This window comes from Leuresthes tenuis, unplaced genomic scaffold (genome assembly GCF_036924035.1).
Source record: "Leuresthes tenuis unplaced genomic scaffold, fLeuTen1.0.hap1 SCAF_18, whole genome shotgun sequence".
Taxonomy (NCBI): domain Eukaryota; kingdom Metazoa; phylum Chordata; class Actinopteri; order Atheriniformes; family Atherinopsidae; genus Leuresthes; species Leuresthes tenuis.
Genome location: NW_027325372.1, coordinates 3,587,770 through 3,614,296, shown reverse-complemented (window position 1 = coordinate 3,614,296; position 26,527 = coordinate 3,587,770). Strand labels below are relative to the sequence as shown.

The following is a 26,527-nucleotide window of genomic DNA, read 5'->3' as shown; positions in this document are numbered from 1 at the left end:
AGAGACAGATGTTTAAAGAGAAGAGCGTGGGGATGAGTGGGTGCTTTTTTATCCAAGATAGTGGTGTTGACTAATGTCTGGTGCTCAGGTAAGCAGTTCCTGTGGCATCATTCTTCCTGGAGCAATTACTGCTGCATTCCCAGATGTGACCGTAAAACAGAGGGTACGGGAAGTTATCTGCCACAAAACGTTGATTCTTAATCCCTCTTCTACCTGCAGCATCTACAAAGCTTACATCTTAAGTGCTAAAGCAGGGTTCATTATAATAATTTCTGCTGGCCAAGCATAAGATGTTCATGTTGGCTTTTTGCTTGTTATATTTAATGAAAACAGGATGGAGTTGTCCCATATAATTTCAGCCTAATAAAGCTAAATTATCCATTTCCACATCATCTTTTCATGATGCAAAAACAAGATATTTCCTGCGGACGAGCCAAAGTTTCTTCTGAATTGAAATGCTTCCTGACAGCATTGAATCCAGCTGAATGACTTTTACCTGGAAAATAACAAGACGCACGAATGTTCAGCCACTTTGACACAGAGCAGGAGGTTGACCTCTGGTTTGAGAGCCTTTGATTGTTTACCTGCATGCCCAAAAAGGTTGGCTGGATGTGAATAGAGGCAGATTCAGAGCTTTAACACATAATAAATAGTGTTTAAACATGATTTCAGTTTTTAAAATGTTAAAAAACAAACATTTAGTTTAATCCCAGAGCTGCGAATGAGTTGATTTTTCACTTTATTCTCCTAAATATGGCTTCTTAGCCGCTGACCTGTATGTTATTATTCTGTAATAAACTGGAGATTAGTGAAATTTATACATAACCCCGATTCCACAGTTGTTCAGAAACTTTCTCAATAACTTAAATCTGATATATTTTTAGATTGTTTGAACATTTTCTAACTGAAACGAGTGCATAATAACCGTCAGGCCACCATGATCCATACAGCCACATGGGCTCAGGAGGAGCTGGGAAAAGCATTTCCACTCAACACAGTCCACGGCTGCATCCAGAAATGTGAGCTGAAGCTGCATCACACCAGGAGGAAGCCATATATCAGCTCTGAGCAGAACCTCGGCCCAGTTCTCTGGACTCCAGCTCATCTCAGATGGACAGAAAGACAGTGGACACGTGTTCTGTGGGCAGATGAGTCCACGTTTCAGCTGCTTCTGGGAAAAACTGCTGAGAAAGAGCATCCAGGCTGTTCTCAGAGGAAGGTTTAAAGCCAGCGTCTGTGATGGTATGGGGCTGCATCAGAGTCCAGGGCATGGAGGGCTTCATCTGGGTGAAGGTACCACTGATGCACAGCTGGATGTTGGAGTTCTGGAGAGACAGATGCTGCCATCAAGGTGACTTCTGTGGTTATTTCAGCAGGACGATGCCAGACCTCATTCTGCAGGACTTCCAGCAGCTTCAGACACACAGAGTGTGTGAGCTCGGCTGCCTGCCTGCAGTCCACATCTGTCTCCTGCTGCAGATGTTGGAGCATCATGAAGAGGAGAACCAGACAACAGCAACCAGGGACTGCTGAGCAGCTGGAATCTGGGATTCAGCAGGAATGGACTCAGATTCCTGTGAAAAACTCAGGTCCCAAATCATTAAAAAGAGTCATTAAAGGAAGCTGAAGGAACACGATGGGAAACATGAGTCTGGAACAACTTTACTGAGTGTTGCTGCTTCTGTTCTCCAAATATAATGAAGCTGATCTGTGAAGACACTGAAAATAATTTCCTTTGTTCTTGTATCTGTGAAATAAAAGTAAAAACTGAATGAAGAAATTCCAAATTTTAAGTTTTTGTTCATGCTTTCGTAGAAATAGTGTTATAAATGCATTTCATGATGATTTAAACACATTTCTTGAGGTCATTTCATATTCATCAGCTTGATTATATACTTTCTTAACATTAATAATGCTTTAATTACTTTATTTCACCTCCAGATACTGTGTACGTGTGCGTCATGTTCACAGTTATCTGAGTCGGTTAAAGGACATTTTTACGGCTTTTTCCCGACTTACCTGGGTTCTTACCGTACATATCTGTGTGTGTTTTCCATGCACCTGACTGATGTGTGTCTGTTTGCTGCAGATATCAGGATGTCCAAAGCATCAGGGGAGCCTGGAGCAGAATATCCAGGGGACAGCTCAGGTATAATGCACTTTTAACAGTCATGAACACACATTAATGATCTCTGAAAGCATCAGACTCACGTTTTCCTGTGAATCTTTCACTTTTGCCCACATGTGCAAAACACACATTAATGCACGTGTGTGTGCACTGTTTAACACGAGTGTGTCTCTCCCTGTTTTTCAGATTCTGACAGAAACAGCCCTGATGACCAGGTTGGTCTTTTACTGCATCTATGACCACTTTTGCACTTGAATGATTATTATTATTATTATTATTATTATTATATTCGCTCACCAGTCACGTCACCAAAGGACAAAGAAGCCGCTTGTTCGGCTTAGAAAAGCGGTAAAAAAAGAGCGTTTTGCTCTTCTGTCGATCGACACCTGTCACCTGGAAGTTCCTGCCTTCACTGTGACTGACAAACAGCACAAAGGTGACACCTTTACCTTCTCAAGGCTCCTGAAACAAGGCTGCGTTTTTAACGCTTCAGTAAATATTAGAACCTGGATTCGCTTCTAAAATATTCATATGAAATACTGTAAATGTGGAAATGAGCTTTTCTTATTAAAATCCAACATAAAACCAATAAGCTCCTGTGGAATAGTTCAATTAGAAAAGCACTCGTGTGTTAGAGCTACTGTTCAACCCTTCTGAATGATTTCCTGCAGGAGCGCACGGCACAAGCCTCAAAGAAACACTCGCTCTGCCAAAAATATCAATCGCAGCAAAACAATTCTTGAGCTGTGAGTGGCAGAATCTTGTGAGGTACACACAGGTGTGTTTCTTTATGAACCTGCTGTGTATTATGTAGTTTTTACGGTGGGTTAAAGAGGCCCCTCACCTCCAAATCTGAAGAAAACCTTCAGTGTATTCTCAGATATAATGGAAGGGAATTGGAGTTTGGGGGTGAACTCGCTGTGTTATCTGAGGCTTCATGAGAGAAAACTGTAAGGCCTGTCATAGTGTTATCCACATTTGGGTGAAAGGAGAGGAGAAATTGTATATATAGAGGGGAAATTTTAAGCGTGAGAGTAGTTTCTGATTATATTATAATGAGATTTGTGTGACATCACCACACTGTGGAAAAAATCCCCAAATTTCAAGATCCTTAAAGGGGAACTCCGGTATTTTAAAACTTAGACCTTATTTCTGGTTAATAATGTTTAATAATGTTAATAATGTTTATGTTATAATGTTTTAATGTTATAATCAAATTAAAGGGGAACCACAGTTTTGACACTTCTTACTGGAATTATGCAGATTTTTGTGGTACTGAGTGAGATGAGAAGCCATGCTGGTGTTTTTCTGTTAAGTCTTAAAGGGGAACTCCGGTATTTTTAAACCTTATTTCTGGCATAAAATACGTTCATCTGCTCACAGAGAACAGTTTGGTGAAAGTCGGCGTCCTTCAGAAGATATTTAGATAACTGGAGATCCATATAACGGAGAGAACGGGGCTTAGAGGATGCAGCCTCTAAATAAGGCATTATCTGTCTTTATTTCACCAATACTTTAAGAAGAATGAATGAATGAACGTGTGCTATAGCTCTGTTAGCTCATAGCTGCTGTGTTGTTGTTATTGGCGGCTATCGGGGGGCTTTCTACACACTCGTCTACTGGGACGACTTCATCAAACTGCATTTGTGTAGAAGCTATAAAGCCCACTGAGATGCTACCTCAGAAGGTAAAAGTCCGATGTTACGTGATCCGGTTAAACTCTTAACGATGTTTCTACTGTTAAGGGAGCCTGAGCTATAAGTCTCCAACGAGGCTCAGGTTTTGTTCTAAATCCAGGAAAATGTCTGCTCTTCATGCTTTTTCCAGTGTACGTTTGCATTGGCTCGCTTTAAAGCAACACTAGAGAAGTTAGTGAACCTTAAAACTCTGTGTTTCTGGCTCATTTTGAAGTACAGTCACTTTTATTATGCACTGAAACTGCCCTCGGGGCTGAGATACCGCAGTTCACGACTTTGGTTCCCGGCCCTGCACCGCAGCGCTTTGCTTTACGGTTGCTTGACATTCTCTTTGGCTTTTAATGGCGTTTTTCTTTTAACGTGACAACAATTTAACTTGTAAATAAGTGCAGGGCTCGCGTGGAGATTTACTTGTGTTGCGTTAAGCTGTAGGGGGCGCCAAAGAGCAAGAGAATTAGCCGGATTCTTTGCTGCTACTTTAATGAAGCAGCTGAGGCGCCTCCTCGGTTTCATTATTTGCGCCGTACAGTAGCTGTTTACAGCTTCTCTTTCTTACTGAACAAATTAGCCTTTTTCTTACAGCGGAGTCGTCTGAGAGAATCATTTTTATCACGTTGATCTCCATTTTTGTTCAACTCTTCACCCGGCAGCACCAGAGATTTGTTGTTGTCCCCATCGTTCTGCAGATTACTCTTACTGTAATTAGCCGGAAACCCGTTGATACAGATTACATTTGGGATCTGTATCTGTCATCAGATGATATTGATTGTGTGTATTTTCGCTTCGCTGCAGGTCCAGACAATGAAAACCAGCCCTTACAGCCTCTCTCCAACACCAGCTGGCAGCAAGGTGAGCCAGTGTGTATGTGTGTGTTGTTTGGTTCAATATAAGCTCATAAGCTCCTCTAAATATTCAATACTGAAAAGCTTTTTGAACCCGAGGAATCCTTACTCGAGTACCTCTAAAAGAGGCCGTGAGAAGTTAAGTCTTTGTGTTTATTCCCCATTTAAAAAAGCTTAGATATTAGATTTCTTTACATTGAATTGCCTTAAATGTAATTTGGCTGTTGATATGGCTAAATAGATGCATTTTTATGTGCCTATATGAGTTATTTTATGGATGCGTGTGCGTTATATGGCTTCTGATAAGCAAATCAGCTGCTGTGTGAACACTTATTGTGCATTGCTGTGAAGAAAAAAGGCCAGAGGAGGGCAGAATATGAGGTGGCAGTGAGTGACAGACATAAAAGAGCACAGTGCAGCCATGATGGATGGGAAATGACAGGGATGTTAGCAGGTAACAACAGCGAGAGGTCAGAGGTCAGGAGCTAATGGATCTTTCTGACACCATGAAAGGCAGAGAGATTGACTTGTCCTGTGTGGTCAGCATCAAGTCAAAATTAATAGTATGAAGAAAACATTTATTTCTTCACCTGAAAACTCTGGTTTGTCCTCTTTTCCTCTTGAGAAACCTATCCCTCTGTACAGAAACTATTGCAGCACCTCAGCTTCACAGCATTCATATTTAGTTCTGTGTTTCTTGTTCATCTTCCTTTCTCATTCTTGAGTGAAACCATGTTGAAGACAAACTTGTCGGATCTTTGCAGCAGGCAATGTTTGCTTCACAAAGAGAGAAGTAATAGGTTTTTTACCCTGTGATTTTCAGACACCTGTAGCCAAGCAGATACTTTCTCACCTCCAGTGCGAGATTATAAAACCTTTATAGGAGGTGGAGCACCAGCTAAACATCAAAGAAAGTCAGACTGTCAGAGAAAAACGATATTTGGGTGAACACATCAGCTCTGAGTGTGTGTAACTGTGTGACGATACACTAATCTCACGATACGATATGATACACGATGTTCAGCCAACGATTCGATGCGATTTGATGCGATACACTTACATCATCTTCTGAAAGATAGTGTGATTTTGGTGTTGAGTGTTCCATTGACTTGGATTTAAGTAAAGGAACTGAAAGCATAAATTACACAATATTAGTCAACAGCTTGCAAATGGTGAGAAAAATTGTTTAATTTATTGAAACAGCGCAAATTGTAGCTTGCAAGCCTTTGAAAAGTAAATAAAATGCAGAATTATAATGAAAATGGGAGAGTTAAAAAGTGCAGCAAGTGGCCTGTTCTGAACAGCTTTTTTTAGCTTGACACTGAAGTTTTGATTTGCACTTCAGGGCCACCGTAGCGAGGAAAGTGCCAGGTGGAACACACTCAATGTATCGATACTCGGGGCTGAAAAATCGATACAAACTTTCGATAAATATCGTAATATCGATCAAATTGCTCAGCCCTAGTGACAATAATGTAGCATCTTTCGGGGATGACTCCTTCTTAAACTTGAATTTGTTTTTTCTTTCAGAGAAAGAGTGAAGAGAGCTTAGAGATAACACACAGCTCGGCGCCTCCAGCTCCCCCTTCTCAGCAGCAGCAGCAGCAGCAGCAGCAGCAGCAGCAGCAGCAGCAGCAAACTCAACACCATCACACGCAGCTGATGCTAGCTGGCAGTCAGCTAGCAGGGGTGAGAAAACACACAACCAAGAATTTATATAAATACAAATCATGAAAATGGTTTCACCTGCTTGATACTGAGCATGCTGAGCGTAGAACATGCAGTGCAGTCTGGGACAAGCACATTTTTCTCATTTCAGCCACTTAACGAGTGGTTTTATACAAAAGAAGCACATAAATGTGATCTTAACTCGTCTCCACACTCTTTGACATGTGTTGATCTCAGTTGTTGTGTGAATAAAGAAAGAAAGATCTCCTTTCATACTCTGCTTTTTCCCCTCTTTAGGATCTCAGTCCACATGTTGAGTCTTGTGTGATGTACTCGTAATTTGTAATTGGGAGTTTTGACATCCTGAATGGGTTTCAGGACTGATCTTTATCTTTATGAGTGTCAATTAGCCGTGTTTTCATTCCTGTTTTTGATTAAATTAGCTGTTTCTCCTCTGAGCCATCTTCCAAGATATGATGTAATATCCCAGATATTCCCAGAGATTTAAGTAATTCCTAAAGAAGAACTCTCTTTATTTATCTATTTTTATCTATTTATCTTGCAGATGTCCTCTGCAGCTGTTGTTGTTTTTCCTTTTTTTCTGGTTAGAACAGCTACTTCTTTTACTGAATTAATACACGAAGCAACGACCACCCTCTGATGACACTACACAGTTTAGTTAATTCAGTTTAAACCACTCAGTGGAAACGGGTCATATTTACGTTTCTTTTTTGCAGCTTTTCAAGAGATTGCTTCAGATTTTATTTATTAGCGAGAATGATTAAATGTAAAAATTTATGGTGAAAAGAACTAGATCAATACAATTTTAAGGAAAGTAACAGAAATAAATACAGAAGTAAGAAATAAAGAAAAAATTTAAATAACAAATAGAATTTAAAACTAAGTGACAGAAGATTTAAACACAAGTTTAAAATTAAATCATAAAAAAATATTTCTTTAACATCATATTTGTAAAACAGTATTTTTGTATTTTTTGCGGATTATGGCAGTTTCGGTTTTCCATACATATGTTCTGCTCCTTCTAACTTCTTCTGTGGGACATCATGGTCCATGTAAGTCCAGCTGAATTCACGGCACAGACGCCATCTTTAAGCTACTTTAATGATGATTCTGTGGTTATAAAATCAGGATTTTATTAGAGCAGAGCGACCGTCTGGAAACGCTTTAAATGAGCCTTAATGGGCTGATTTCCAGTTCTTACAAAAGCTTTATTGGTTCAGCTGGATTAATGTACACTAAAACTTTACTGTTTTTATAACATGTAAACAGTCTGATGGTAGATTGGCACATGTGTTCTGGTTCTGCAACAAACTTGGTAGATTTTGTTAAAATCAGGAATATCCCGTCTCAGAGTGATGAAACTGCTCCATGCATCTGTTACTTCAGACTGAACTACTGTAATTCTTTATTATTGGGCTGTCCCACAGATTCTCTGAAAAGCAGCTCCAGCTGATCCAAAATGCTGCAGCCAGAGTTCTGATGAGATCTAACAGCAGAGATCATGTTTCTCCAGTTTTAGCTTCTCTTCATTGGCTCCCTGTTAAATTCAGAATAGAATTTAAGATTCTTCTCCTCACATATAAAGCTCTTAATGACCGAGCTCCATCATATCTTAAAGATCTCATTGTTAGATATTTTCCTAACAGAGCACTTCGCTCCCAAACTGCAGGTTTACTTGTGGTTCCCAGAGTTTCTAAAAGCAGAATGGGAGGCAGAGCCTTCAGTTATCAGGCCCCTAAAAGCAGAATGGGAGGCAGAGCCTTCAATTATCAGGCCCCTAAAAGCAGAATGGGAGGCAGAGCCTTCAGTTATCAGGCCCCTAAAAGCAGAATGGGAGGCAGAGCCTTCAGTTATCAGGCCCCTAAAAGCAGAATGGGAGGCAGAGCCTTCAGTTATCAGGCCCCTAAAAGCAGAATGGGAGGCAGAGCCTTCAGTTATCAGGCCCCTAAAAGCAGAATGGGAGACAGAGCCTTCAGTTATCAGGCCCCTAAAAGCAGAATGGGAGGCAGAGCCTTCAGTTATCAGGCCCCTCTCTGTGGAATCAGCTGCCGGTTTGGCTTCAGGAAGCAGACACCCTCTCTACCTTTAAGATCAGGCTGAAACTTTCCTTTCTGATAAAGCTTATAGTTAGGGATGGCTCAGGTGAGCCTGAAACATCCCATAGTTCTGCTGCTATAGGCTCAGACTGCTGGGGGCCTCATCTGTCACACCTTTCCTCACTTTGCTCCTTTTTCCCTGTTTAATTTCTCAGATGATATTATGTACCTGTGACATTATTGTGGTTATTAACTTGCGTTTCCCTGTTCCAACAGGTATCCTTTGAATGCTATTATGGTTCCCCCCTCTTTTCTGTCCTATGAAACCCCAGCTGGTCGAGGCGGATGGCCACCCTTCCTGAGTCTGGTTCTGCCAGAGGTTTCTTCCTGTTAAAAGGGAGTCGTTCCTTTCCACAGTCCCTCAGGCTCACTCAGGACGGGAGATTAGACCGAAGACAAGTTTCGGTGCAATCTGTTGGTTTCCTTAGCTGGGATATTATTTATTTGAATTGGCTCGATATGAATTAATTGGATTATTTTTAAATTAATTAACTGGATTATGATTACAATTAATTGAATTCCAATTGGCTTGAATTGGACTATATTACTTAAGTGCCTTGAGATGACATTTGTTGTAATTTGGCGCTTTATAAATAAAACTGAATTGAATTGAACTGACTGTCATGCAGTAGGAATCAGGAACATATATAGTATTTACGTTGACGCCTTGAAGAACAAGAATTCTCTTGCACAATCCCAGTAAAATCCTTCCCTGTAGTTTTTGCTGTAAAGTGAAATTCCTGAGCTATGACTTCTTTGAAATAATTGGTTTGCTTTTCTTGCTTGTCCTGCTCTGGCATGCTGTCCGTTAACAGAGTAACAAACAGCTCTGCTCTGGGGTTGCTTCGCTGACACTTCTCTCTTCTCTTACTTTTGTTGAACTCTTCCTTCACGTGTTCATTCTGCTTCTTTTCTCATGTCGTAACTGTCCCTCACTTCTGCTTCTTCACTGCATGTTTACATCTTCACCTCCTGTCCCCTCTTCCTCTCTCCCAGCTTGCCGCTCTCCTCCCGGCCCAGCAGCAGCTGCTCCTCCAACAGGCTCAGGCTCAGCTCTTGGCGGCAGCCGTTCAGCAGTCGAACGCCGCCCATGCCGCGCACGCCGCCCACGCCGCTGCGCAGCAACAGGCCAACCAGCAACAACAGCAGCAGCAGAACGCATCACAACCCCAGCAGCAGCAGAGCAAACAGGAGCAAACAGTCCAAGCCCCGCCTCCACAGCTGGCCCTGTCTCAGCCCATTCAGCTCACAGCACAGGTACGAAAACTTTGCTCGCTGTCTTAAACGCAACGCTCGGTGCGGTCTGTTTCCTCTGCTCTGGCTTCACACTGAGCAACATGTCTGCGCTGCAGGACATCCAGCAGCTGTTGCAGCTCCAGCAGCTGGTTTTGATGCCGGGTCATCCCCTCCAGTCTCCGGCCCAGTTCCTCCTGTCCCAGCCAGCACAGGCACAGCAGCCGCAGCAGGGTGAGAAAACAGCAAGATGTTCACACCTGAAGGTTTAAAACGGCCGCTTCAGCATTCTATCTTCAGAACATGATCACTTTGTTGGTTGTGGTTTTTAAGTGGTTGGCCTTCTTTCTCAGGTTTGCTCTCGACACCAAATATGATGCAGCTACCTCAGCAAAGCGCAGGGGGACTACTGACAACCCCACCTCGCATGGGACTCCAAGCACAGGTAGTAAATCTTTCTGTGAGAGTCCTTGTGGGAAACAAAAGGAGCGTCTCAGGTTGTCTGTCAGGCTGACTCTATCAGCCTGTATCTGCTGCAGGTTTAAAGAAACAAACCTTTTTTTCCTTCATCTTCCCGACTGCTGCAGCAGCCTGTTTGTTTTCAATAAAACGTGCTTTTCCATATGATTCTCTGTTCATAATGAACGCCTTTTCTGATCCAACGAGGGCTTCGTGGTCACAACAACCGGTGTCCTCTGCGGATATCACGCATGATATCTGGTCAATTAGTCTCCTGAACGCTCACAGGGTCACAGCTTTGATGCTGCCGTGGCCTCCCATGAAAAAGACAAATTTGCTTTTTCAGCAATGCAAATTCCAGGGTTTAAGGTTTCATTTTGATTTCTTGGGCCTCACATGCTCAAAATAAAAGAAATAATGAGTAAAGCACCTCCTGATGTTACAGAGGGAGAAGAGCAGTGATGCGGGAAGCGGAAGCAGCGGTGGAGGCGGAAGCAGCGGCGTCGGAGTTACGTCTGGGGGAGCTTCGTCTGCCTCCAGCAGCGCCATGGCCTCCTCATTAACCTCCAGCCTGACTGCAGGGAGCCAGGGGGGACACATGGGGGAAGAGCCCAGCGACCTGGAGGAGCTGGAGCAGTTCGCTCGCACATTCAAACAGCGACGCATAAAGCTGGGATTCACGCAGGTAAGAGAAGGTGGACCGCGGCGTTGGTATGTTTACGTGTGCCAGAATCTGTGTGCTGACGCGGATTATCTGTCTTCATCAGGGCGATGTCGGCGTGGCGATGGGCAAACTGTACGGCAACGACTTCAGCCAAACTACCATCTCCCGCTTTGAAGCTCTGAACCTGAGCTTTAAGAACATGTGCAAGCTGAAACCGCTGCTGGAGAAGTGGCTGGGTGACGCAGGTGAGCCTCCAAGCTTCAGCTGGACGGAGGGAGGTGCCCTATAACGACTTCATCAATTACAGATTAGTGCCTAAACCCCATCTCTAAATCTGACAGAGAAGGGCGGGCGCATCAGGGAGGTTTTCAAAAGAGGGTGCACTTAATTCTTAGTTTCTGTTTCTGTTTCTGTATTTATCAGACGCTTTTATCCAAAGCGACTTACAAATGAAGATATAACAGCTACATAAAAAGCTAACAATAAGCTACATAGAAGGAACCCAGGAGTCCGACTCTGTCAGAGGTGACAGAGTAGAGATAGGGTGCAGGCATAGAAGGAAGTGCAGAAAGACTTTATTATTCACGTTTTAGCTGTTATTTGGTTTATTTCAGTGCAGATGTTGTCACAAAGGTGCATCATCAACCACATCATTGTGAAATGTTGGTTGACGAATCCATTTTTAGACAAAATGTGACCTTTTCTTATAGAATTTTGGCTAATTTTCGGGTCCTACTTGCACCGAGGATTTTCTTTTGGGTGCCAGGATTCTCAATATTGACCTTAAAGTCAGAGTAAAACTGAAATAACTGCAGAACAATGTGTTATGAACTATTCGGTCAAGCATAGAGTTTCTGTTTCTGTATTTATCAGACGCTTTTATCCAAAGTGACTTACAAATGAAGATATAACAGCTTTATAAAAAGCTAACAATAAGCTACATAGAAGGAACCCAGGAGTCCGACTCTGTCCGAGGGGACAGAGTAGAGATAGGGTGCAGGCATAGAAGGAAGAGCAGAAAGATAAAGTGCAGAGATAGAGGGGGTAGGGAAGTACAAGGTAAGTGCTGGGATAGGAGATGCTCTCTGAAGAGCTGGGTTTTCAGGAGCTTCTTGAAGATAGACAGGGACGCCCCTGTTCTGGTAGCGCTCGGTAGGTCATTCCACCATCGTGGGACGACACATGAACAGAGTTTGGATTGTCTTAGGCGTGGTGTAGGAGCTGCTAGACGACAATCCTGGGACCAACGGAGGGACCCAGTTGGGACAGAAGCCTTTGCAAGAGCAGTTCTTTGTATACCTGCATACACCCTGCACTTAAAACGCTGAGCCAGAACACGCCGCTTAAACCAGCAACGCTGTCGTCACTCAGCAGATTCGGCAATGCCGGCTTGATATGTGCGAGCACACCTTGATGTGGCACTGAGCGCTTCTTTCTGCAATCCTTAAGGACGAGTGATGGCTTAATGAAGTGAAAGTGATCAGTGAAAAGGACTGAATCAGCATCAGAAAGATGCTGATTATTAAAAATAATTGTAATTTTTTACAGATTAATGATCAACTGAACTACTTTACTGATTAAATCTGTTTTTATTAGTTTGTTTGGATTATTTACTGATTAATTTAATCTTAAGAAAGTGCAAAGAACAGTTTCTTTTTTAGATTTTGAGAACTTTTGGGTCGTTTAGGTTGTTCATTCTTAGCTTGATTTATGCAACAATCAGTTTCTATGCTGTTTAAAATGTATTTTATCAGATTTTTTAGATTATTTTTGGATTTCCTGAGTCTCACCTGTAAAAACCTTCGACTCTTTCATGTCAACAACCTAAATTTTCTTACATTTCAACATTTTTTGCTTGGAATACTTTGTATATTTGAACTGTCTGAAACCTTTTAGGAATCCTTAAAAGATGCTTGAAGAATTCTCTATTTTTGCAGTAAAAAGCCTTAAATTGGGGCCTCCAGGTGTTCTGTAGCATGTTGTGGTTTCCTTTCTGAGACTAAATTAACTAAATCCTTCACATCACCTGAATCACTCTTAACTCTTCGTGCCTGATTTTCCTTCTCTGCACATTTTCCTGCTCGTCTTCGTGAACTTTTCTCTCATTCTCTGTATTTCTTCTTCTCTTGCAGAGACGATGGCTGTGGACAGCATGCTGCCCAGCCCCTCCTCCATCTCCTCCCCCATGCTTGGCATCGAGGGTCTACCCGGACGCCGCCGGAAGAAACGCACCAGCATCGAGACCAATGTGCGCGTGGCCCTGGAGCGAAACTTCAGCACGGTACGAGTTCGACCCATCATCAGACCGCCATGAACGCAAAATGGCTTCTAAATCACATCATAAGCTCGTGTTAGGATCTATTTGCACCAAATCAAATGATGCAGGTTTCAGCTTTTGCTTCATGGAAATGATAAAAGGATTTTATTTATAGAACGGTTTTGTCCTTCTTATATGGAGGATTGAGACCGACTAAATTAAAAAGAAATAAAATAAAAAAGATGGCAATAAATACAATCATATAAAAAGATAAAAAGACACATTCAATGATTTCTAAAATGTGACATGTTGATATTTCTGTTTGAATTAATTCATCCTTTTATTTATTTACCTTCACATTTAATTTCCGTGTTATTTGTCACTCATCCAGTTTTAAAAAGACAAAGAGAAGCCGGCGGTTTCAGTCCTCCTTCCTTTGAGTATTTAGTCTCCAGGGTTGTTTTCCTCCTCAGAACCAGAAGCCAACGTCGGAGGAGATCCTGCTGATGGCGGAGCAGCTCAACATGGAGAAGGAGGTCATTCGCGTTTGGTTCTGCAACCGCAGACAGAAGGAGAAGCGCATCAACCCGTCCAGCAGCACCACCCCCCCCCTGCCCAGCCAGACGTCGCCCGTCGTGCCGCACAAAGCCCCCTGCTACAGCCCGCACATGGTACCGTGAATGCGCTCAAACTACCGCTCTTAATTGTGTGATTTCGGAAGCTCAGCTGATATTTGCTTGACAGCGAGATGCAATTTCTCTCTCCTCTCTTCTATATCTCCAGATATCGAGTCAGGGTCTGTCCCAGGTCACCACCAGCCTCAGCACAACAGGTGAGCTGTAATTACTTTGCTTCTGAGTTGTGTTTTTGAACCCAAAGGTCAGCCACCGGCAGATTAAACCGGTCCTGACTTTATTTGGAAGAAGCTGGTGTGTCTGTGTTGTCGAAGTCTTCTTCTGAATTGAAGAAACACTGAAAAATCATCACTTAAAAAATGATTTCTTCACGAGAAAGACTGAAATAGAGAACAACGATGTTTTGTTGACAACAACGCGGAGGCTCTGCTCCCATCTTGAGTTGTTTACCTCCGTGATTCATGACTCGTCCACATGATTTATTGACCTCAGCCACAGTGTGAGCCATCCCAGGTGTGTCAGATGTGACAAATGACCTGACGGCTAACAAACACAGCTGGAAATTTATTGGCCCATTGAGCCGAGGCTAACGCTTTAAAGCCTCGAACTTCTCTGCAGACTGACTCTGCTGAGAAGGGAGGCTGGAAAAGCTCAGACTGCTGATGAAGAGCGCTGTCCCCAAAGTGTTTGTTTAGTAACAACACCGTAACTCTCCAGTACAATGACACCGAACCTGCCACACGGCATCAGCCTCATCCTTCTTCTCCTCCGTCTCAGGCGCCGGTTTGTCACCATCAGCTTCCTGCCCCATGACTCCGGTGAGCTCGGCTGCCATCTCCTCTTCTGTGACTCCGCCTCCTCATAGCACAGCCAGCCCGGCTCCTCCCAGCCTCGGCGCCGCTGGCCTGAACGCTGGGTGAGTGTCAGCGATGGTTTGCAGAGAGGCTATCGCTTCTCTTTTTGCACAGATTGTATTCCAAGAAGGTTAAAATGTGTTTTATTGTCCAATTTTTGGTCTTTTGGTTCGAATGCTTATTTCTGCCTTAAAATTCAAGCCAGATTTACTCATAAAGCACCAAATCGCAGCAAAGCTACAGCCAAATTCAAGCCAATTATAATTTAATCAAATCAAATGAACGAATGTCCAAAATCACATGGAAACTCCTCTTCAAATCAATCATTAAATTAAAGCTGCAGCGCAGGATTTTACCTTAAAAAAAGAACGTTTGTTACGTTCAGGCTCTCATTAAATTAACTAAATGAACAGTAAACAGTGTCAAACAGCGTAGCAACAGCAGCAAACTCAGGGCAAGGCAGCCGCTTATCTCCACAGAGACCTCCAATGCTCCAAAAGCAGAATAAAGATAGATAATTAGATCAGTTAATCAGATAAACCTGAAGAATAAGAGTCGTTATTTAACATCTCGACGACAAATCAAATGAACGAATTCTTACTTCACAGATCGAGATGTTCTGAAAGATGGTCAAACTTAGGCTTCAGCCGCCTTAACAGGCTGCAGTAACTTTATTTCAGTCATTTTCTGAAATAATTTGATTAAAATGGAGTGATTCTTACACCACGGGCTCTTGAAAAGGAGATTCTCTGCTGTTTTCAACGTGAATAAGTGAGCTGAAAAAGCTTCAGACTGATGAACGAATATCATCCTTTCGGTTCGAGTCCCGCCATCTGAGCTCTGATTAAAACACCCTTAACTTGACATGCACCGTCTAACTGTGTGTGACGGCCTTTAGCGGGCAGTTCATGCTAAAACATGAGTCTTTAGGTCTGAATTAGTGGATTTACATTATTTAACCTGCAAAATCTTTCTCTACATGTGTGAATGTCTTTGTGTGTGTGTGAATTTGCGATTCATCCACATTTCAGGAACACAATGATGGGAGTAAGCACAGGGATGAACCAAGCCCTCATTGGCAGTAATCCTCTGGCTACCATGCAAGGTGTGTGTGCATGTGCATGCAGACTGTCCCCCTGAGTCCTCGTTTCTAAAGACCTCTTCCCATTTCATCCTTCATCCACTCTGTCCAAAATGAATTCCTCCCAAAGCCTCCGAGGACGGCAGCCAACAGCAAGCCTGCCAAACTCCTCCTCCTCAGCACAATCTTTTTGAATCGCTCAGTATGGTGAAAGATTCAATTTCATTCCAATACAATAGCCTGCTATTATCGCAGAGTGACAAGGGGCCCTTATGGCAAAGCTTAGGAGGCCAAGTGAGCTTACAGTCAACAGCTGAACAGACACAATCTCCTTCCTCACAATATCAAAACCTGGTGGCTAAATAACTAGCTTTCACTCAAAATTCCCCTTTTTGAGTGAGATGATCTGCTGCCAAATCAATTAAGCATCACAAATAAGCTGCTCTTTGAGTCCGTCACGTGCTCCATCTGCCTATAGCGCCAATTCACATCTTTTTCTGCAGCTCCGTTGAGCGCCATTCAGAGCCGGCGTCCTCCAGGCCATGTGATGATGAGAAGGATACAGTCTGTTGTGGAAACTGCCGCTCTGGCACTGCCGGCTCTGACAGAGTTTTAGGCTGACGGAGGGAAGAACGAGGCGGCTGAAATGAGGTGTTGACAAGAGAGGATTGCAGGTTTTTTGCTTCCCTCTGGGGACGCACATGCTATGAATGTTTACACTCATGGAGCTGTAATGGATAAAAGTGTTTATCAGCTGAGTGAGAGTTAATCTGCCCGCTGCAGTTACTATTTACTGAAAAGTCTTTTGACTCTTGGGATGTTAGCGAAGCGACGGCCTTGAAAAACACTCATATTTTTATGTTTTTGGGCTTAAAGAGGATGCAGTTAACAGGATTTCACACTTACAAACGCCTCATATCTTGCATGTGCATGTAACTTTAAGATCAATAACCATCACTTCTAAACGTGGGCAACAGTAAAGGGTCAGTTTGTGCAAATTAGATGAATGAAAACGAGTGAAAGATTGAAGTTTTGTTTTTGGGAAACTTGTCATTTTCCCATTTTTGGTTTTGTGTGCAGGATTTTAATCGTCTTCCTGCCTCCGCTTCATGTCTGTTTACGCTCTCAGCACCACGAAATGATCGTGTTTTGTTGTAAATTGTGTGAACTGACCTTTTAAGAGTTCTCGGTTGATATATTTCTCATTTTTAAACTTCCTCGTTTCCTCTTTGTGTTCATGATCTGATTACTGACTTCCTTTAACTTCTCTCTTTGTTTCCTTCCCTTTTCCATCATTCTTTCTTCCCTTCACCTCCTCCGCTGTCCTTTCGCCGTTGTTGTGGCGTCCTCCGGCAGCGCTGGCAGCCAGCAGCGGTCAGCTGCCCATCTCCGGCCTGGAGGGGGCTCCGGGTCACATGCTTCTGGGCGGACCCGGGGGTCCTGCTGTCCCCTCCTCCCTTCGCTCCTCTCTCTTCCTCAACCGTCCCGGCCTCCTCCCCATGGTGACCTGCTCCATGGCGACAATCTCCACGCCACCCGCCATGGGACTGGTCAGCAGCAGCGGTGGGTGCGGCGTAAGGCCCTCCTTTTGCCAGTCTTCGCCCGCCGGCACCAGCAACCTCATGAGCCCGACTTCATGCCCGGAGGAGTCCGCATCCCCCTGCTCAAGTCCAGCCTCGTTCTGCTCCTTCAGCGAAGCTTCGCCACCCCCTTTGGGAGGGGCCATGGCCGAGTGATCGCTAACTGACAGCCAAAGTATCCACTATGAGCAGGACGAGGAGGAGGAGGAGGAGGAGGAGGAGGAGGAAGTATTTAAGGAGCTTTAAAAATCAAATCTACAACCTCGCCTTTCAACCAAAGCCATCTCTCTGTCTGATCCATCTCTGGTGTCGTCTCTCTCTGCGCGTCTCCCCGCTGAAGTCTTCTGAAGCCAAAAATATACCCAGACGGATGAGAGGAGGAAGCAAAGAGAGTCAGAGGATGGAGAGGACAGGGAGAACTGCAGAACGAAGGGGGGAAATCTGAAACCAAATAATGATCTACAGCTGGAGAGGTGGCGCTGAGGAGTGTTGCTGCTTGGCATCGGGGAGCGAACGCCAGGCTTTTTAAAGGCTGCGGGGAAAAAAACGAAGCAAACATCTCGATGAGGGCAGGGATGAAAGCGAAACTGAGAGCCAAGGATGGGAGGCAAAGACGAGACTTGTTTAACAAGCCCAGAAGGTTACGTGGTGGCAACCAGATCTTTAAGAAAATATGCTCGAAGAGAAACACACACTCGCAAAGATGTAAACCAAATTCTCCAAATACCAAAAACTGAAAACCAAAAAAGAAAAAAGGGAAAAAAAACCAACAAACGGAGAGAAAAGCTTTAGTTCAAAGAGACTTTTGCATTTTGATCCGTCCTGGATCAGCTTAGTACTTCATTCTGTGTCATGCCAAACATCCTCCATCTCACTCCAGATTTATTTTTCCATTTTCAGTCTCAGATTAACGAAACATCTATTTTTCTATTACTTTATACTCATCGCTCTTTATGGTACTTCTTATCTCACCGTTTTACAGCTGATTCCACATGCAGGATGTCTACCTACCTCTCTCTTTACAGCTTTACAGCGATCAGCCGACCGTTTGTTTTCATGAGCCTGGAGCAAAGGATGGATGGGTGGGCGGGGCTTCGGATTAGCATCACCGAACATGTCAGCTGGGATGCTAATCCGCCTGTGCTGTAGTACAAAGATAACTTTTAACAAGCTTTCCTGGGAATTTGCCAGCTTTTTCAAATTCATTAAATCCTCCCGGGTGAAAAAGGGTTGAAAAAAATTCAGATTTTTGTCACTGTTGGTTTAATTTATGGGATTATCTACATTTTGTTATCGATTGTCTTCATCTTTATGTTAGCGGTTGCTCAAACCAAAGTTCACGTATCTGCACAGCCTCCAAAGACGGTTTACTTCCACCACAAGTAGACTGGGAATTGGTTTTTCTTTGCATCATTTGCCTTCTTTGATTTCTTATCACCATATTCACGCCCATACCATCATCATGTCATCTTCCAGACTGCTCATCCACCACCAGACAGTCACTCTTGGATACCAAAGCATCGCCCCTGGCAGTGTTGTCTCTGGATTCGCCCGGGAGACCAGTGTCCAGACAAAACCTCAGCAGTGTCAAAGGGAAATAACACACATACAATACAAGCATAAGAAAGACCAAAACCAAAAAAAAAAAAAGAACAAAAGAAAGAGGTGAAACACCGGCGTTCCCCTTACTGCCCCCAAACCCCTGCCCTCCATCCCTCCCTCCCATCTGCCCCTCTCCTTTGTCTCCAAAGATCAGATCAAAGGGCCAAAAGAAACAAGGAGAAGAAGAGGAGGAGGAGAAGCGGTCAGGAGCAGAGGAGCCAAAGGTTCGAAAAGCTGCCGGGGGAGAGCAGGAAGGAAGGGAAAGAGGAGGAGCAGGAGGAGGTGCGCTTGAAGCAGCAGACCAAAAAACCAAAAAGTAACCCAAAACCAAAAGCTACTTCTACTGCTACTAGTTATGTATGAGTGACTGACCTGTAAGCAAACCAAATACAAACAAAGAGGGGGAGGATGGGGGAGAAGAGGGGTGAGTGAGCCCCTGTCTGTCTGTTCGTCTTTAACTGTGATTGCTGTTCTTGTATCAACAGACAGAATCGCTCCCTCCCTCTGCCGAAAACCTCGGCTTTGTTCTCACTTTCTTTTCCTGGATGGATAAAATAAGGAATAACCTCAACAAACTGACTATGAGAATATATCTATTTTTCGTTCTTTGCTTTCCATCGTGTGTCCTGATGTATGGATTTGTCTCATTGCTTTTTACTTATTGCCCGGTGGGGAGGAGGAGGGGAGGGTGCCGGGCGGGGGAGGTGGTGGGATTTCGGCGAAGTGTTGCCTCTTTTCATAGCTCGTCTCTTCGGTTGTGCTTTTTTTTTAATTTTTTTGGTTTTAAACTTGGAAACAACTGTGAAAATGTAGCTTCCGAGATATAAAAAAAAAGCTTTTCAGTCCATCCAGAACGTTACGTGTGAAAAAGCCAAAACCGAAAACCTTTTTAGATACACAACCAAACCAAATAGAACAACCAAACCAATGCACAAGTTGTACGAGTGGTTCAGCAGAAACGTGTGTGTGTGTGTGTGTGTGTGCAAAGACTTTCCTGCATACAAACCAAACCGTTAAACACAGAATAATAGGATTATTTTTCAGCTGGGACCTGTTTTCACCGTTTTCTAATCATACCGATCTCCTCCGTTTGGTTCTGAGCTGCTTGTGGTGGAGATATTTAGATCATATCCTGAAAAAAAACAGCTTTTTAACCTTTAAAGCCTAATATTGAGTCAGCAGGGATAGACAAACTTCCTCTTCCCACATCTTCATCCTATTTTACGGCTCAGACTTCCAAAAGGAAACGTTTCGCAATGCTTTCACTCTTCTACTCCAGCTCACAAATGGTTAAAATATTTGGTTAGAAGAACAGAAATGTTTTGGACGAATACATTTCGAGGAAGCTGACACACAGAAATCCAAAAAAAAGAAAAGAAAAATAACCAGAAAGGCTGTTTGTTCATACCTTTAAAGTCAGAAATAAATCAGAGTTTGTCTAATTCATACAAACGTAAACTAATTAAAGTGAATAAGTCTTAAAATCACTGCGCTCTGCTTTCAGAAGCCGGTGAAGACGTTGATTAACAGATTTAAAATCAAATCAAATGTTTTTAACCAAAGCAAACTGCTTCTAAGTTAAATCTCAAAGGAATACAGCAGATGTTACACCTTTCAGTCCCCTTAAAGCTTGGATTACATTCACATGTCCTGGACTCCATCCAGCAGTTTATCCTAAATATCTCCTGTAAAAGTCTGTGAAGGTAGCAGGTGGAATATGAGCCGGGTGTTGGTGGTGATCTTGAACTCTCTGTCGCCGCAGCTCTGCCCAGAATAAATCCAATGAGCATCCACCCTGTGGAGTTCCTCCTGAGCCCTGAAACCTCCACAGTCCGGTGCTGACTCTCACAAAATGAATCTACAGTATTTAACTCCAGTTCATGCTCATACAATCGGTAACAAAGGCAGCAGGTGATCAAGTTGCTTCTTTGAGCTTCACTCTTCACAAACTTAATCCAGTTTTTCTTGTTCTGATTATGTCTCCACAAATTAAGTATAAACGGTCCAAATTCTGCAGATTCTGACACCTGAGGAAGAGCCTTTTACCCGATGAAGGCAGAACGTGAGCTAGCTTGTTGCTAAAGCTAGTCCAAGGCTAATGCATCGTAGTCTATAACGTTACAAGCTTTTATTATTCCTAACATTTATTTAAACAGCAGCAACTCAGGTCAGCAGTAACAAACACAACAATAGACTAAAACAGAGTCAAATATACATATTAGAAAAAGGAAACAATATAAAGCACAATAAGTTGAATTAACACAGGTTTAAGACTCCAAAACCTCATCAAATTTAACACCACAGTCATAAAAGGCTAAATGGAGACAGAATTAATCAATCACAACTGTTACAACCCGACATATCTGCTTCTAATATATTTAAAACTTTGTTTTAATTCATTTTAATGAGACCAGCTGTGATTTTACAGTTTATTCCAAGCTGAGGGGACAGTGGGTTCTGGTACTTTTTTTTATAGCTTTAAGCCTGTGAATAGTTTTATAAATTGATTAGTAAACAGCTATTGTCTAACACATAAAACATGTTTCCATGCAAATCCCTGAATTTGCTTTAATCTGACTTTAAACACGATCCAGACTATTAGCAGGAGGTTAATGCGACTCATTCGAGCTTCTCCACATCAGAGCAGACGCCACTAAATGCCACTAATGCCACTTGTGCAGCGCTTTCAACCCAGAACTGATGTTTTTTTACACACCTCTGGGTTACTTTCAGACGTAACCGTGGCAACGCTGTACTAAAACACTTTTGTTGCGACCTGGTCGGGTTTGGATTATAATATTATGAGGTTAGGGTTGCTACTTAGCTAAAAAAAAACATGATTAGGACTAAAATGAATTGGCAACCTCACTTGCAGTTGCTCCGGTGACCACTAGAGGTCGCATTTTAGCAAAATTTAAGGTTATTTCTGCAGGAGCACGTGAGCCATGGGGTAGTTTCTGGGAAGAGGAAAGTCTCAGAAAACAACAACCGAGGGATATTTTTCCATCTCACAGTTTATAACCACGGATTATTACACTTTATGGTTCCACTTGTCAATAAAGTGTGATTTTCATCCTCCAAAAGGTAGGAAATGTTCCCTTTTCGCTGTTCTGTTCGTCCATTAAAGCCTTGAAGACGTTTGCTTAAACTAAAGGTTGAAAATCTCTCAGCATCTCACATAGATTTAAAAAAATGGTGGATTTTACTCTAAATCGAGACCTTTGATCGAATGTGCGTCACATCCGGCTCTGAATGGGTTTAAACAGCTTTGCAGCGAAGCAGTTAATCAACATATTTGTGAACTTTTTTAACTTTAAGATGGGAAAACATGTGAAAACAAGGTCCCGGTTGAAACCAGCAACAAGCTTTGATTTAAACGGACACAGAAATGAAGGCAACCGGTGATAAAGACGCTAAAATGGGGGGGGGGCACAGACGTCCGAGGCAGACTTAAGGCTCTTAATGTCCACTTTTAGAGGGAATGTAACCATTAGTTCTTCTAGGTTTCTGTAGGAGGAAATGATATATGTTCACCTGCTCTTACCTGTTGCTCGTGCTTGAAGACGCGGGGACTTTTATCCTTTTGACGAAGACCGAAGACGACGATTTAAGAACCAAAAGCTTTAAAACTCTTTATCTCTCACGGGCTCTTTGTTGGAAAAAAATATTTGTATTTATTGTATGAGGTGTGCTTTTTTGGGTGGGGACGGGAAATTAGTGTGTATTTTATGAACCATTTTGTCTCTCCGTTTATTTATTGACTCTTTATTTATGTATTTATTGGATTCTATTTAAGTCTTTCTTGATCTTTGTACTAGTTTTTCAGGGGTTGTTGTGAGGCTTGTACCTGCAGAGAGGTGTTCTTGAGGTCGAGACAAGAAGATGCCAAACGAAGGTTTCAAAGAGAAACCGAACCAAGTGACTGTTGTAACACGAGATGGAGAGAGTGGAGGAGGGAAACTGTGACGGAGGAACGTTTTCCTGCTGCTTTCACCTTAAAACACATGCAGAGTCGTACCTGCAAAGTTTAAGGGTTTGCGGTTCAGTTTTAGACCCCTGACTGTGAAGGACTTCCCTTCTTCTTCGGTGTCATGTAGCTTTTTGGTCATGGAGAAGCTACAAAGTCCAAACCAAAAGCTATTTTTCCTCTAGAAACACCTAATTTATAGTCCAGAGACCTCGAGAATTCACTAAAAAGGAGCTTCAATGCTTCAAAGTACATCAAACACTGGATGCTGGAATTATAGAACTGGAAAATAAGTTTTTACGGGGAGTTATAGAAGAAGCAAGTGAACATATTTCACCTTTTTCGTCTTTTTCTATCATTATTTCAGTTAAAAACCTCGAAAACAACAAGTTATAACGATCTTTTACTCCATAAAACACACTAAGAAAGCATCTATAGTGTCGTAATATACCAGAATTATTGTGAAATTAAACTAAATTGTGTTGATTACACAGTCAAGCTCAAAGGATTGTAAATTGGGGCTTTTTGAACATTTTTACAGTTATTTGCCTCCTGTTTTGACACAAAGGATTAAAAAAAAAAAGCAGGTGTTTCCTTTAGTCACAGCGCCTCCTCTACTCTCTGAAAAGCTTTCCGACTCCCTCCTCCCGCCACAGGATGAGGGCGCGAACACATACCTCTGATACTCTGATGAAAAACCAAATAGACGTTCAAGCTTTAATGATGAAAAATAAAAGGAAACAAAGACATGACTTGTCTGAACTCAGGAGCGAGGGACAGTTTGCTGAGGGAAACTAATGGCTTTAACCTACTGGACACAGGACCGAGGATCCGGGGGTGTTTTGTAGAGAGGAACTCGTGCGTAACGCTCACCGCCGCTGTCGGAGCAAAATGTCCGAACTCCAGGTTTTACTGTTTTTCTCTTGGAAAACAAACGTTGATTAAAGTTTGAAGTGTGTCGCTCACCTCTTGGAAAACTCTTAGGAACCGAGCAGATGTCAAACAGCTTTATATTTTTACCATTTGTGTTCTTTTTTGCTCCCACAGCTGTGCAGCTCTGTCCATACATGTGTGCCTGTGTGGGCTCGTCTGTGGTGGACCGAGAATGATACCAAAGTTAAAACCACCGCAGCGAGACGCTGCACGACAAACACAACACACTCATCCCATGTGTATATAAGCATTCAGGACCGTACGTGATTAATTTAAGGATATCCTGATGTTCATGTAAAAACAGTCGGATAATAAGAGCATTTCAGGCATTGGCAGTTTTCTACTGTAGTTCTTCTGTGGCTGTGAATGTTAATTTTACTCCTCTGCTCAAGTCACCATGGAATATAAAAGACTTTGGCCGTAAAAATACACCAGAGAATTACTTCATCCAGTATCGTTTGCCCCGTGTTATCGTTGATTTATCAAGGAGAAAGTTAAAAGAAACACTTTCCTTTCTATTTTTTCTACAATTCAGCTTAAATCCAAAGGTTAAGAGGACAGCAAAGATAGATTTTACTGTTAAAGAAGAAAACCTCAACAGTGAAAACCAAAGAGCTCCACTGTACCTTCTCACTTTGATTTTCTCCGCATCGTACATCCCCAACGATTTTAAAATGTAAACTCCAAAAGTGTTCTTTGATATAGCCTAATGATGGTGGTGGTGATGAACTTAAGTATCTGCTTTTTCTCTTATGTTTTGGTGGTGGGGTGGGGGTGGGGGGGTTCTGTTTTGAAGTATGCTTACGATATGCTGTTTTTTGACCTCGAGGCTCTCTCTGTCTGAGTTGATTCTGAAACCTGATTTTGTTGGAAACCGTTTGGGTTTGAAACTGTTCTCTACTGTCCCTTAACTCATCGCTATCTGTGTGCCTGTTGTTTGGGGGGAGTTGGGCCAGAGGGGTTGGGGCAGGGAAATGGGGACAAAACAAACCTGTAAGTGTTAGAAATAAAGTGCGAATTTAGACCAAAGTCATCTCCTGTGTCTTTGTGGGTTTATTTAAATGCAGATTTGCCTGTGAATGACATAAATCCTAAGACTTAAAGAAAGAATCTGGGTCCTGGAATAAAATCTAGCACTTTTGAGGTCAGATTTATTGTCACATACGGGGAATTACGCGAAATTTCTCCTCCGCATTTAACCCATCCAGATTAACACCTGTTGAACACACACCTGCACAGCGTCACACACTCATGGAGACAGGTGACATGCACCGGAGCGACTGCCACCCTTCCAGCTGTTCACCAATCTTTGAGTGGCGAGAGTGGGAATTTAACCGCCAACCTTCCGGTTACTGGACTTTGATGTGTGTTTCTATGTAGTTTATTGTTAGCTTATTGTTAGCTTTTTATATAGCTTGTTATATCTTCATTTTTAAGTCGCTTTGGATAAAATAAATACACAAACACGTGACACATAAACACTCCATGTGTGTCTGTATGTGTGTTGCTGTGTCTGTGCAACTTCAGGACTGCAGAATTTTATTCCAAGAGCTTAATGTCAGTGCGTTGGACTCGGTTTAGAGAATTAAATGATGTCACGCCATCTTGTAAGAACCTTTCTACCATTTTCTTTGTTCCCTGCTTAGTTTTTGATGCGTAAAGAAGATAAAAATGGTCAAAATTAGTGAACTTTCTGGGAAAATGTGAATCATGCTGCTGACTCTAAGATCTGCCATTTGATAAGCTGGTTTTAAATGCATTCAGTTCCTCCTTTAATGACTCAGCAGTGGTCATGGGTGTTTATCAGCTCCAGCACGGCATTTATGGAACCTAATATTTGGGTGCGAAACGCATTTATCGAGCTCAACGTCTCACATGGAGGCTCTGAAACTGAGCTGGCTGCTCATACTCGGTCCTGCTGTGCACGGCTGACGACCGAAACCCAATAAAGGTTTAAAAATCAGAAACTATGGTCGAATACACGCAGAATACATCATCATATCATCCCTTTGTACTCGTCTTTTTGGATGTAGCGATACAACTGAACGGGTAAGTTTCAGCCCTCAAAGCATTGAGGGTGAAAACACTCTGGATTACAGCTACAGTTGGGTTCTGCTCCTTATCTGAGGGTAATTATCCTTGGATATATGGCGGTGAATGAATGGAATCACTGGCACAAAGCATGTCACACCCCGGTACGATAGGTGGCGCTGTCCCCATTTCAGCTATCGCTAATAGAGCCACTTCCTGTTGACGTCTTCACCGCCAACAACAACAAACTCAGGCATCCAGAAAGATGGCGAACGCAGAGCGAGATGAAGCTGCGTCCCTCTACATTTGGTCTGTGATGAGCTTCCTCCATCGCCTTTGTTTCTGTCCGAGGGCGACAACAACAGTAATATCGTCTCCTTCAACTTCCGGGTCACGACCCCGGGGAGAAATCTCGAGCATGCGTAGAACACAAAGTCCAATTCCCAGTCCGATTCACCGTATACATGCACGTTTATCTCGGGGTCTTAACCCGATCCGGTCCAGTTTTTAGTCAGACTAAGGTGTCTACATGAACCTAATAACTCTTATTGTAATTTAGCCATTAATCCGATTCCTTACAGAGCCACGTAACCCCGCTGTTACTTCTTAGGAAAACATTAGGATGATGGTAGCAAACCCCGTCTTCAGAAAAGTGGGAATTTGGTAATTTGAATCTGCTCTTTTTAATTTTAACAGGATCAAACTTCACTGTATATCGATGTAAAGAAGTTCAACAAATTTTTGATGCAAATAAAGGTAGAAAAGATGATAGAATATAT

At 42.7% G+C, this 26,527-nt stretch overlaps 1 protein-coding gene across 1 annotated transcript in view; it reads left to right on the top strand.

The window, feature by feature from the left end:
• The window catches only part of pou2f2a (POU class 2 homeobox 2a), a 59,446-nt gene extending 40,886 nt beyond the window's left edge, over positions 1-18,560 (top strand). Inside the window, exons 2-16 of the mRNA XM_072371128.1 lie at positions 2,090-2,149; positions 2,315-2,343; positions 4,618-4,674; positions 6,198-6,356; positions 9,449-9,709; positions 9,805-9,919; positions 10,039-10,130; positions 10,590-10,829; positions 10,912-11,053; positions 12,941-13,089; positions 13,539-13,736; positions 13,849-13,897; positions 14,478-14,616; positions 15,586-15,659; positions 16,992-18,560. Coding sequence (XP_072227229.1) covers positions 2,090-2,149; positions 2,315-2,343; positions 4,618-4,674; positions 6,198-6,356; positions 9,449-9,709; positions 9,805-9,919; positions 10,039-10,130; positions 10,590-10,829; positions 10,912-11,053; positions 12,941-13,089; positions 13,539-13,736; positions 13,849-13,897; positions 14,478-14,616; positions 15,586-15,659; positions 16,992-17,371 — 2,144 coding nt within the window. The 3' untranslated portion in view covers positions 17,372-18,560. The remainder of the gene's footprint in view (positions 1-2,089; positions 2,150-2,314; positions 2,344-4,617; positions 4,675-6,197; positions 6,357-9,448; positions 9,710-9,804; positions 9,920-10,038; positions 10,131-10,589; positions 10,830-10,911; positions 11,054-12,940; positions 13,090-13,538; positions 13,737-13,848; positions 13,898-14,477; positions 14,617-15,585; positions 15,660-16,991) is intronic.
• The last annotated feature ends 7,967 nt before the right edge of the window (positions 18,561-26,527 follow it).